At 30.7% G+C, this 14,061-nt stretch overlaps 1 protein-coding gene across 5 annotated transcripts in view; it reads left to right on the forward strand.

The window, feature by feature from the left end:
* The window catches only part of LOC142320403 (uncharacterized), an 86,749-nt gene that overhangs the window by 54,641 nt on the left and 18,047 nt on the right, over nucleotides 1-14,061 (forward strand). For 3 of the 5 annotated variants that reach the window (XM_075358103.1, XM_075358108.1, XM_075358104.1), the window contains 3 exons: nucleotides 1,191-1,469; nucleotides 3,836-4,147; nucleotides 13,828-14,061. In XM_075358103.1, the coding sequence (XP_075214218.1) occupies nucleotides 1,191-1,469; nucleotides 3,836-4,147; nucleotides 13,828-14,061 (825 nt within the window). Of the gene's footprint in view, nucleotides 1-353; nucleotides 478-1,190; nucleotides 1,470-3,835; nucleotides 4,148-13,827 lie in introns of those variants that run through there. The other 2 variants (XM_075358109.1, XM_075358105.1) reach the window with 2 other exon arrangements.

Consider the following 14,061-nt stretch of genomic DNA (forward strand, 5'->3'; position numbering starts at 1 on the left):
TTATTCTCTGTCTTTTAATTGCATGGTTTCCGAATTACGTGATTATTGCTATCTGACTGGATAGGTAGCCTTTTATATATATATATCTGCTTAACTTTATAGAAATAAATAGATAATATTTGATTCTTTTTTTTAAAGGCGATTTACTTGTATATTAGTTGTTTAATTGTATTAACGAAATGTTTTGGGGTATTTTGTGAGAAAGTGATCCTGACTAATAATTAATCCAATAAACACATATCATCAGTCTTTTGGTTATTGTTTGGTAACAAATAAATAAAATATGTTTTTTTTATTTAAAGACTTACTTAAATCACGGTTGAAATTCATGTTAACAGTTGCTTGCTTAGAATATAGTTTTGTGCTCAAGTTTGATGTCCCCGCAGAAGATCAACTATTTGAATTTTTGGTATTCTAACAGAGTCTGGATTGCCGAATGATTTTTCTTCAGGAATCATCTGAGAGTTTATTTCAAAGGTAAGCATATTTTCGATAAAAGTATGTTTTTTAAGTGTGCTCACAATGTAATGCCCGTGACAGAAAATATAGAAAACTTAGTCTGTTTAATATTAGCTTTATGATAGGCAAGTTAGGTTTATAAATTTGGTTAAAGTCAGAGTTTGTATCTAAGTTATTCAAATATGAAAATCATTTGTGTTAGGTAAACAAGGTATTATTTTTTAACTTAAATTGCTTGCGTTTCACCCTTGAAAAATACTGTCGTATGTTAGATCAAGTAACTGGAATGTTTTTTTTAATCTGCCCTTATTGTTAAGAAATCCTACAATATTTTTACTATTTGTAATTTACAATTATCAGTTTTATTTAAAATTTTTAGTGTGCATCTCAAAATTAAACAACTGATATAGAAACATACTGCAAAATTCCTAAGTTCTAAGTGAAAAAAGCTTACATTATTAATGAGGAAGGAATGTTCTCTTCTTAAATATATTAACATCTCTTATTACAAATATTTTATTAAGAAATAAGTGGAAGCGGGAGTAATTATTCCTTCACTAAATTAGATACAAAACTGTTTTTCATAGTTAATTTTAAGAGTTCTTTTCTAATATTTGCTCGCTACGAGCAAACAAAGCCTGTGTAAAGAAATAATATACCAAATTATATTTTTAATGTGTTTAATAATAAGTTATAGGTTTGTAATTTTTAAAGTCTTGTTTTTTTTCCAGTAACTGGCAAGTCAACCTCGACTGACCGTATGCGGAAACTTCGTGCAAAGCTGAAAGAAGATGCAGAAGCATATAAAAGATATTTAGAGAGAGAACGGGAAAGAGCTAGAAAGCGAAGACAGAAGTTGAAAACAATTTGTCTCTTATCTCAGCAGGAGTCTGATAGACAAAGGAAGTACATTGATGAGAACCAAGAACTGAAGCAGATCTGGAAGAATATTAAAAAAACTGATGCCTCTGAAGCAATTCTGGGTTCTTATTCGTATATGCTTTATCTTGGTAAGACTGTAAGTTGGGATTTTCTGTTATTAAGAAAATTAGTTTATGGCACTTCCCAGATAGAACTTAAGTTTTTTCCAAACGGTAAAAAAAAAAGGAAAGAAAGTTTAGCATACATGATCTGTCTGAGGAATTGTTTATAAAAATCTAATCTTTTTATGAAAGGAAAAATCAGTCGCCACTCTTCAGATGTCTATAATAGTTACAAGTATAAACAAGCTAATTTAGGAGGAAACTGTGGCTGTATATCACTGGAATACGTGTGCTACTTTTGAAAACTGGAGAATCATGATAAAGACCGGGACTTATAAGATTTTATGAGTTTGCATCCTACTGCTAACAAGTGAAATAAATATCACATATTTTTGTACTTAAGTGCGTGTGGTAAATTTCATATTTTCATTTTAAATGGTGTTAGCAAGTAAGATAAGAACTTTCCCACAAACTATACAAAAAACTTTAAAATTATTTGTAATGATTTAAAAAAGTTTAGGAATTGCAGATTATTGCAAAGGTTGAACCGTAGATCTAATGTGGAATTTATTGAGAACATAAATATGTATAATGCTATAGCCGAAGGAATTGAAAGAAATTAATATATCATTTTTGAAGCAGAAATAAATGTCAGTTTAACTCTTTGTAAACTGAACTTGTAGTTTCCTTATTTCAAGGATCATATTAACGTTAAGTCTGTTACAAACATAAACTAGCGTGAGAGTAGAGTCTGAAGTTAATATTGCAGATAAAAAATTTGCCAAAAGCTTTCTTTCTGCAATCGCTAAAGATTGAAATTCAGAGCATACATTGGAGTCCAAACAAATAGCTATTAATTGCTTGCAGATGTCTTCCTGGTAAAAAGAAATTCTCATTGGGTATAACTAGTGATTATTTGAATCATTACAACAATTTCTTTTATACCATAAAAAAATAAAAAGTTTGACTGAGATTTGAGTTAAATTTATTGACAATGAAGAACTAATTTAAAAATGAGTCCATTATGCTCTATTTTGAGAAAGAAATATGATGGTGGATGGACTTCTTTGCTACTACCTGAGACCATGCAGTTGGATCTTAGTGAAGGTCTTTCTTTAATACTGTGACAAAAATGAAGTTTAAATTCTTGTGCACACATTTCAGTCCATACAGTCTTAAGTGCAAACTTTTTCATGTTGAATGTTCAAGATTCTTAATTCAAGACTTTAATTCTAATCTGATTGACAGACCAGATAATAAAATTCTCAGCTAGTAATAGCGAATCAGCCACTAACTATGTAGTAGATATAAATAATTGCTCTAAAATTCTTGATTGTGGATACGCAGCACAGCATCTCTCAGAAAGATTTGCAGATACGATGGCATTGCAGAGAGTTGCACTGTCAATGATGACGTAGTGAAATTCCTATTATTGAGAAATATAATAAGGAATACATTAAGGAAAATTATTATGCTTATTTTGTTCATATACTTTTATTATCTATATTATTATTAAAATGTGAGAGTTCCAGATTTCCAGCTGTAGGAGATATAGGTGAAAACCAACGAAGTAGTGAATTTACATTGTGAAAACTAATCTAAGCAATGAAAATAAATAAAAGTGTTTTATAAGTTTATATTTGTTTGGTTTTATCATTTTTTAATAAATAATTGTTAAATAAATGTTAAATAAACAGCTTTTTAAATAAATAATATGTGTATTATTGAGTAATATGTTGTACCAAAATTCCATCTGTGACACTCAGCTGTTCCACCTGTAGTGCTGAACTTCTTTATAATGCTCAGTTTTTTTTTTTTTACGATAACTATGTCTTACTTCACTGAGAGTAAAAGATCAATTGTTACCTTTTTAACAGCCTTTTTGTCCAATTTGTTTGTACAGATAGCATAAAACCACACGATGTATGAAAGTATTCTGTTCTTTGTATTTTATTTAAAGAAATATGAGAATCACGCTGAACTTGAAAAAACATATAAAATAAACGCATTTTTTAGTTTGATGATTATGGTATGATATATCATTGTGTTATTCTTGATACAGTTAAAATTTTAGAATTTTCAAATTGAATAAACAAGTCTTCCGCCTTTGACAGAACACCTCTCCCTTTTCAATTCATTTTGATAGTTTTTGAGACGCTCAGTTAATTTTTTTGTAAATTATTTTGCCACTTTTTTTTTATCCATTGTTGTATATTGTATAATACTTAAAAAAGTCGATGACTGGCATATTGTATCTTTTGTGTGTTTAAATTATTAAGTCTCTGATGGTTATACTTATTCTGTAATTTGAGCGCATTAATTTAGATGTTACTTAATATAAATTTATGCCCGTTATTTGTTTTACTAAATATTGTTTATTTTTGTTATTGCAGATAGAGTAATTACAGCTAGTAAACATAGTAAAAAAACTGATGTTAAAAAAAGTAATGAGGGTGGTAGTGATGGCAGTGGTAATGTAAGTAGGACTGGTGATAATAATGAAGATATTCCTCCTCCAGAACCTGTTGTTACCGAATATGTCAATGAATACAGTGGTACAGTGGGACGTTGTGTAAATACTAGTGCAAGTGGTAGGGGTAGTAGTAATACAGTAACTGATACGACGACTGTCAAAATTAAAGAAGAACCACCTTCTGTTCTAAATGAAATAGTACTGATTGATTCTGAAGAAGAAAAAGAAGAAAGTAAGTGTTTCACATACAATCATTTCTACTTTTTAAATTATTTTTTTTTTTCAAAAGAACAAAATTTTTTGTAAATTTGTTTGTTGACCAACTTGTTCCAAAACTACTTGTCTTGCTTTAAAGGGATGTTGAAGAAAGAAGAAGCGATTAAATATTATAATCATACAGTTCACTTTTAAGAGTGCAATATGGAGGCATCAGTGAAAGTAAACAAAGTTTACTCTTTGAATTGTTTTTCTCATTCACATACTTCTAATAATGATTGATAGATAATTTCAAATATAGTCTTATTAGAATTAATTAAAAATTTTTTTTCTGCATTTATACAGAACATCATTTAGACGATTAAAAAATTATAGTAAAATAATTTTAAATGAAAACCAATTACAATTTTGTAAAGACAAACCACTACCAACAAATTTTTTTAATATTTAATGAAATGTCGGATAGTCGGTTTCACAAAAAGTTTTTCGATTGTCGTATTTGACCATTAACAAGTCTTAGTAAGTAAGGTTTTTACCATATCAAAACTTTATTGTTTGTAGAAAGTAAAAACAAACTTATAAATGTATTGAAATTATTATGAGCTCAGGGTAATGCTCTAATTGGTTTTAAAGTTACTTTAAGTACAGAAAGCAGTTCATTTCAGTTAATAGGTAGATAAGAGAGTACAGAATATTTAATACACAGTGGTACAGGGAAATGCTTGTTTGGGTGGAAGTTTGTGGAAGAGTTTTATATAGACCACCAATTGATCAATGCTACTAAAACACTACTTGATGAATATGTACTTCCTTTAAATGTTGAAGAAATAGCTTTCTTTGTATTCCAGATAGAATAACGTCTCTGAGCTCAACTTATCAGCATACTTGAGATGCTGGAGGGCTTTGAGGTATTGTGGGTTAACAGAGTAACCTAATAAAAATATTGGAATGCTTTAATTTATGATTATAAATTATGGGTTTCATATATATCATGTATAAAACTGTGACTATCTAAATTAATATATGGTTATAATTTTAGGCCCAATTAAATGGCTTATTTTTTACAGGGTGGGTGTTGTTCTATTTACGATTTCAAAAAAAAATAAGATAAACCAAAATTTTCATAAAGAATAATATTAATGAAAATTGTACTTGAGATATGTCATTTGGTAATGAAAAATGAAAATCTTGAATTCAGTTCCTCTATATTTTGAAAGTGAAGTTATCCAAATAGTCCCATTTCGGGGCTTGCACTCTTCTAGCCTCTTGCTGAGCTGAAGTTCAGCTTGACATGCTGAAACATGTTTTGGGGGATAGCCAACACTTTCTTCATATAGTTTAACTGAAATTCTGGCATACTTAGTGTTCTGTTTTTTCACACTTTCCCTTTCAAGTATATCCAAAGAAGATAATCCCAGGGACAAAGGTCTGGTGAGCATGGGACCATGGAATGTCTCCCTGCAAAGAAATAAGGTGTTCTGGAAAGATTCAATTTAACAATTCTTCATTCATTGCCGCTACAATAAGTTACATTATTAATGTTATGTTGAATGCAGCTACTTGTTTACTTATTGATCGCTGTTGCTTGCCTCTGTGGCTTGGTTCTACATTTTTTTGGGGGTTTGAATGTGTGGTAGTCCTCCAGGTTTTTGATTAGTTTTGAATATGTTCACCTATTTCAATACTGTTGGCATTGAAGGAAAACATCTGTGACAACCGATGTTAAAGTGCATTTGGAATCTCTATTGCTTGACCATTGTGGAATAACCGCTTTTAAACGATCCATTCTTGTAGCACATGCATGCTATTTGTTACTTCATGGAACTATGGTGGTAACCGAATGGTCGAGTTTTGGGAATGCAATGTGACCATCTCAGTACTTGTAAGTCACACTCCTACAGAGTGCTCACATCACATTATAAATAAAACTTGAGCTCACCTTGTTTAACAAGTTATATAGAACAGAGTTGTGATGTGGGACAAGTAATAAATAAATACAGGGTCATTCACGGGAACCGGATGTTTTTGAAGTGGGTTGTACTTGGGCGTTTGTGGTGGGAGGGGCACGTGGCTGGTGGCTGGTGTCTGACGTTTCCTTTGTTCATAGCATTTACATTTTAGTCGTTAAGATGGAGCCGTGGACGCTAGACCAACGCCTATACGCATATGACAGTTTTGTGCAAAATGACGAATCCGTAACCGCTGTTCGGCGAGATTTCCGCCGTCAGTTTAATATCCATCGTAATGCAAGTGTCCCTTCTCATAACACAATATTACGACGGGTAAACAACCTTTGAACAAGCGCTTCGCTATTGAAGAAAAAAACCACCGGGTCCCCGACGAACTGCTAGCACTCCGGAGAACATCGAAAGAGTAAGGGAAGCCATTGTCAGAAGCCCACGCTGCTCTATTCAGAGGCATTCAGCAGCGCTTCAAATGAGCACAAGTACGGTAAGACGAATTCCGCATACAGACCTGTATTTCCATTCTTACAAGATAGCTGCCGTGCAGCAGTTAAACGAGCAAGATTTCACGCAGCGATTACAATTTTGTCAACAAATGCTTACCGTTTTTGAAGAAAATGAAAATTTGTTATTGTTAATGAGTGACGAAGCCCATTTTCATCTGAATGGCTTCATCAACAAACAGAATTGCCGGTATCGGGCAGAAAGAAACCCGCATCGGCTTCACGAGAGACCACTTCATAGCCCAAAGGTGACTGTCTGGTGTTCAATAGGAAAGGTCGGTGTTATTGGACCGTATTTTTTGAAGAAAATGACGCCGTAACTGTTACAGCTGATCGTTACATTGCGATGTTGAATACGTTTTTCATCCCTGAGTTACGAAACCGGGGAATCGATTTTCAAAATGTGTTATTCCAGCAGGATGGAGCTACAGCGCACACAGCGAGGGCAACGATGGCTGTTCTTCGTAACTTGTTTCTGGGACAGATTGTTTCCAGATTCGGCGACATTCCTTGGCCCCCTCGGTCTCCTGACTTGAGTAGTTGTGATTTTTTCTGCGAGGGTTTCTGTAATCGCGTGTGTACGGCAATAAACCACGTACATCGGAGGACCTAAAGATTGCAATTCGTCATCACGTTACCCAGATTGATGTAGACATGCTGCAAAGAATTGAGGCCAGTTACCCGTGATAGGCTACAACAATATATTGCCCAAAATGGACATCACTTGCCGGACATAATTTTTCGTTCATGAGTAAGTAACAAATGCTTTAATTTAACAAGTGTTTCAGTACCGATAAAACTTTTTTAAAGTTAATATTCAATTTTTTATGATTATTTTAAAAACATCCGGTTCCTGTGAATGACACCCTGTATATCAGCTAAATACATTGTTCTCGATAGTCTAATGAAAAGTGACAGTTTAATAACAAAATCTAACCTGTAGTTTTTGAATTATTGATCACTGATTTATGTAATTTATATTATATAATTTGGTCATATCAAGTGAAGTTTCTATTTATAGATAATTGATGTATTTAACCATCCTCACCCACTTTTATTGTAGTAGGCATTGTCTGAATTTAATAGTTTAGAACTGGTATTCATTGGAAGATCAGTTATATACAAAAGGAAAAGTAATTGTTGAGAGAAAAATCCTGTGAAATATAAATTTTTAACATTTCCAATGAGTAAATATATTCCCAGTTATAACATTTGTTTTGTGGTGGATTTTTTCATAAAAAATGATTCAAACCGTCACAAAATGCATAACTCTCTATTCTGTACGATTTAAATTTCTTTAATTATTTTATTGTTGAACATATGTGCAGAAATTATATCGCACAAATGATGGGTTGTGATAGAATCACGAATGATAGATGTTAGGATGACAGACAACACACAACACTTCCTAATAATCTTGTCTACCTGACTTAACAGAACATTCATAAAGAGATTTACCTGTGAGCTTTGATACATCCTTCCCTTACAAAAAAGTCAAAGTGGCTACTTGATACTTTTCTTTTAAAAATTTATTTTGTTTACTTCTAAAAACCGAAGTGATTTTGCATCTCTTCCATAAAGATCTTTGAAAGATTAGGGAGTCACTGCAGTGGTTTGAATTTAGTTTTTACCGTTGTTCTTTTTTACAGGCATAATGTTTGGTAATTTTGTTAAAGAAAAAACGAATAAATAGAATGATAATCGAATAATACATATAAAGCAATAATATGTTTATTCCAGCTTATAACCCCCTTTTTTTAGATTTTATTTAATCCATGTAATTTTATTTGCCGTGAATAGTTTGATGAATATTTTTTTTTTACTCTGTGAAATTTACTGGAATAAAATTATTATTAATGCTAATTAAATCAAACGTATCATATACACTTGTAAAAAAAACCTTCAATGAAAGCAGCAGAATTTTTTCACCAACATAAAGCACAGGAAGAGTGTAGTAGGAATCATCTTCATTACATTTCGTGCTCAATTTTTTTTATTACTCACATTTTGGCATTAATTTTATCACAAGGTTTCATCAATAAATTTTCTGTTTTGCATTTTCTAGTTCTGTACTCTCACTTAAAAAATTCATCTTTATAATTTTAAATATTGATCTGTTTTATATTTTCGTTGCATTTTGTTAATTCCAGCTTTTAATATTATTTATATTATTTTACTGAAATTAATCTTATTTAAATTTCTATTATTCCTCTGTACTATTACATTATGTTATTATACAGCATGTTAATGCTATTATTATTTATAAATATAGCATGATGTTCTAAATTAAACCTTGTCTTCATGAAACCGTGCAGCAAACAAAAACGTAACATGATGATTCCAATCTAATTTAATGCAATCCATCCGAGAAAAAACTCTTCTCTTGTAACATAAAACGGAAGTAAAGATGTTAAGACACATATGTCTTCTGATCAACTATCATCAAAACAGCAAAGATAAAAGCGGTTATGACAATGTGAACCTTATAAATAACATTATAACAGAAGCTATCAATTTGAAACTAATCCTTTGGTGCCGTGCTACTCAGCGTACTAGATATATAGCAATTATCTTTAGCAAAAAAATGATTAAGAATTATTTAATATTAATTGTGAAGCCTGGTTGGTTTTTGGCTGAAAATAGAGAAACTGAAGGAATTGTTCAGTTAAAATTGAAATAATCAATTTTTTTCTTTAAATAAATAGTGAATTATGGAAGGTACATAACAATATACATATCTTAAGTTTAAATTTGATCTGCTTAATAAATCTTTGTTATTAAATGCTTTTGTTTAAAAATAAAATATTTATTAACATAATCCCTATATTTTATTTTTTTAAATATTCAAGTATAAGTGTATAATTGAAATATTATTTATTAACATAATCCCTATATTTTATTTTTTTAAATATTCGAGTATAAGTGTATAATTGAAATATTATTTATTAACTACTATTAATAGACTTCATCTGGCAGTCATGTACTACCATGACTAAGACAAGAAATGGCACATATTGGTCCACAAAAAAATCTAAGGTCAAATAAATTTATTATGCAATTATGAACTTTTATTTTGTCTAATCTTGTTACATCATGTAACAAAAATAAATTTTGCTATTCTATGACTGTGAAATTCATTTTAGATTGTATCTTTTTTATATTTTTTTTTTACTTGAAATTTTTCGTAGATTGTATTTGAAGCACGGTAGATCACAAAATAATTTACTTGTAAGAGACCAAGCTTTGGGTGAAATTTAAAAAAATGATTTTTCCAGTATTATTCACATATTTATGTGTTTTTAATTTTTGTTTAAATGCACCATTAGTAATTAAGTTAGAAAAAATTAAAGGAGGAATGCCCTTCCGTGGTAAATATTTTATGTTAGAAGGTAGCATACATTTTATTTGTGGTTAAGATGTACTCCCTGTATTGGTTAAATTAAAAATAGTTTTCTGTAGTTATGTAATTAGCAAAAAACTATAGAAAATAAGATAATAATTAGGAATATTTTCATTATAATTTTTTTCCCGTAATTTGTACACAGAAGTTAATTGTATGCATATACATTAATACATTTTTACTTCCTTGTATGAAGTAAAGGAAGTATTGTAATTGTGAAAAATTTCAGTTTTCAGATTTCAATGGAAATATTCATTTTGATCATCCATGAATCCATTTTGACTTCTTTCAGCGTGATGTCTGTATGTTCATATGTTTCTTGCATAACGCAAAAACTATTAGCTGTAGGATGTTGAAATTTGGATTAAGGACCGTTGTAACATCTGGTTGTGCACCTCCCCTTTTGATTGCAATCAACTGGACCAAAAGGGTCCAAAAAAGCCCAAAATCCAAAAAAATTTGAATTTTGAACTTTTTCTTAACTGCAGTTATAAGCCAGCCCTCAATGAGAGATTTGTAATGCTATGTATTAAGTGGTACTTATTTTCATTGGTTCCAGAGTTCCAGACCTAGAAAAGGCATTCGATAACGTAGACTGGAATAAAATGTTCAGCATTTTAAAAAAATTAGGGTTCAAATACAGAGATAGAAGAACAATTGCTAACATGTACAGGAACCAAACAGCAACAATAACAATTGAAGAACATAAGAAAGAAGCCCTAATAAGAAAGGGAGTCCGACAAGGATGTTCCCTATCTCCGTTACTTTTTAATCTTTACATGGAACTAGCAGTTAATGATGTTAAAGAACAATTTAGATTGGGAGTAACAGTACAAGGTGAAAAGATAAAGATGCTACGATTTGCTGATGATATAGTTAATCTAGCCGAGAGTAAAAAGGAATTAGAAGAAACAATGAACGGCATAGCTGAAGTCCTACGCAAGAACTATCGCATGAAAATAAACAAGAACAAAACAAAAGTAATGAAATGTAGTAGAAATAACAAAGATGGACCGCTGAATGTGAAAATAGGAGGAGAAAAGATTACGGAGGTAGAAGAATTTTGTTATTTGGGAAGTAGAATTACTAAAGATGGACGAAGCAGGAGCGATATAAAATGCTGAATAGCACAAGCTAAACGAGCCTTCAGTAAGAAATATAATTTTACATCAAAAATTAATTTAAATGTCAGGAAAAGATTTTTGAAAGTGTATGTTTGGAGTGTCGCTTTATATGGAAGTGAAACTTGGACGATCAGAGTATCTGAGAAGAAAAGATTAGAAGCTTTTGAAATGAGGTGCTACAGGAGAACGTTAAAAATCAGACGGGTGGATAAAGTGACAAATGAAGAGGTATTGCGGCAAATAGATGAAGAAAGAAGCGTTTGGAAAAATGTAGTTAAAAGAAGAGACAGACTTATAGGCCACATACTAAGGCATCCTGGAATAGTCGCTTTAATATTGGAAGGACAGGTAGAAGGGAAAAATTGTGTAGGCAGGCCACGTTTGGAATATGTAAAACAAATTGTTAGGGATGTAGGATGTAGAGGCTATACTGAAATGAAATGACTAGCACTAGATAGGGAATCTTGCAGAGCTGCATCAAACCAGTCAAATGACTGAACAAAAAAAAAAAACCAGAGTTATAGTGAAATAAAATTTTAATTAATGAATTATTTGAATCTTACAAGGGGAAGGGACATCGGTTTGAATCTGACTTAATCTCCTTTTTTTTAATTTAAATATATTGATTTATTAATAATTATTAACTTCTGATTGTAAAAAAAGTTTCCAATAAATAATAATTCAATAACAGTAAAAAAAAATATGAAAAAATATCAGAAATTACTAATGAAATAAAATTTTACGTACTACTCAATTAAAAAAAAATCATATATGTAATTTAATAGGCATACAGATTTTTTATTAAGTTGTGAGATCTGCCAGATTTTTTGAAATTTTTTTCGGATGGCGATCTGAAGGAAGAGCAGAGTGCCTAACAATACCCAGAGATTTTTTATTTGCCTCTAGAAGTGGAAGAATTGTTTAACACTTGAAGAACAATTGGAGAATGTCAAAATGTGTTTTTTTGACAAAAAAGTTGAAGGGGTTAGTGGGAGAAATTGATACTTTGATATCACTGTAAGTTGATTATTGTTAATTAATTGTTACTATAAGAGTTGAAAGAATTCCTGGGAGGCAAGGAGGCCAAAAATCAATAGAGGTTTTTCAAGAGTTTAAATTTAGCGTCTGGAACAATTAAAAGAAAAAAAATAAATATCTTAACTTCTAAAAAAAATTTTAACTAGGTCCTCAGTTTAATAAATGGGGGACTAAAATTCACGGAGGTAACTGCATTGAAGTTGTTTTGTCAAGATCACATTTTAAAAAATCTGATGTGGATGCCACATGACTTACTTAGATGCCTTACATATACATTTTTTTTAAATGAAGTACATCAAATTTTATTTCATTAATAACTTCTAATATTTTTTCATATATATTTTTTTTTTATTGAATTATTTTTGTTAAAAAATTTTTTACAGTCTGAGGTTAATAAATTGTTAATAAATCAATATATATAAATAAAAAAAGTTAAAAAAAGGAAATTAAGTCTGATTCAAACTGATGTACCTTCCCCTTGTAAGATCCAAATACTTCATTAATTAAAATCTTATTTGGGTAAAACTCTGAAACCAATGAAAATAGTACCGCTTATGATATATTGTTGAAAATCTCTCAGTGAGAGCTTTACTGCAATTAAGAAAAAGTCCAAAATCCATATTTTTCGGAGTTTAGGCTTTTTTTGACACTTTTGATCCAGTCGATTGCAATCAAATGGGGAGGTGCACAACTGGATGTTACAACAGTCCTAAATCCAAGATTTCAACATACTACGACTAATTGTTTTCAAGTTATGCTAGAGATACATACTTGTGTGTGTATATATATATATATGTGTGTAGGTACATACAGACGTCACGCCAAAACTAGTCAAAATAGATTCAGAGATGGTCAAAATGGATATTTCTGTTGAAATCTGAAAACCGAAATTTTTTTACGATAACAATAGATCCTTACTTCGTACAAGGAAGTGAAAATAAAGGTGTGAATAAGGGAATATTTCAATTTTTGTACATTTCAGAGGATTTGAATGTCTGTTAAACAGTGTTGACCCTTACCAAACTTCGATCACGTTTCCTGGAACTGAAAAATTACTTCCTAGATCTGGAAATCCTGGATGTTAATATTATTTTTACATCCTAGATGTAAATCCTAGCCTATATAATCTGTCACTCAGAAGGAAGTAACTTTAAATTGTGAAGGAAGTTTTGAGATCAGTTTTGTACTTCCTGAGATTTTTTCAGACAAGCAATAAAAATCTATATCTACTTAAGTATTATTTTTGTGTAAAAAAATGTTCATCATGTTACAGTTATTAGGATATCTGGTGATTTGCCCTATTATTGTCAATACAATCTAAGTTTGGTCCTTGATCTAAAGAAGATTTTTAATGTTTGATATTTTATTTTTTTTAGATAGTTTTTGAGCAATTCACTTAAATGTGTGTAACAGTATTATTTGATTTTATTACATGAATGGTGTATTCACATTCTTTTATAAAATAAAAAAAATAAAAAGTGATTTGTAAAGTGTTTAATACTTAATACAGGCTGTTCCTGCTACAGTGTTATGTCTATTTTGATATGATAACACAGTGGGGATTCTTCTGATTTGTGATAAAAATTGGCTATTGCCTGTAAACTATTGGTTGCCGCATATGATTTTTTAAAAAAATTATGTTATACTAATGATTTATGTCTTTACAGAGCCAAAAGTAAAGGTAGTAGCGACACGTAATATGCAACTTAGGCAGAATAATAGGACAGTTAATAATAGGACTTCTTATATGACTAACACTTCCCCAGCTGCAAGAAATAATAATAATTCCGATTTTCAAATTGTCAGCGTTGATGATGATTCACCAATGAATAAAAATGACCCGATGAATGTATTCCTATGTTCGACTGAAGAGAGAGAGTTTAGAAAAGACTACTTTAAAG

Source organism: Lycorma delicatula, chromosome 2, assembly GCF_047948215.1.
Source record: "Lycorma delicatula isolate Av1 chromosome 2, ASM4794821v1, whole genome shotgun sequence".
NCBI classification, from domain to species: Eukaryota; Metazoa; Arthropoda; class Insecta; order Hemiptera; family Fulgoridae; genus Lycorma; species Lycorma delicatula.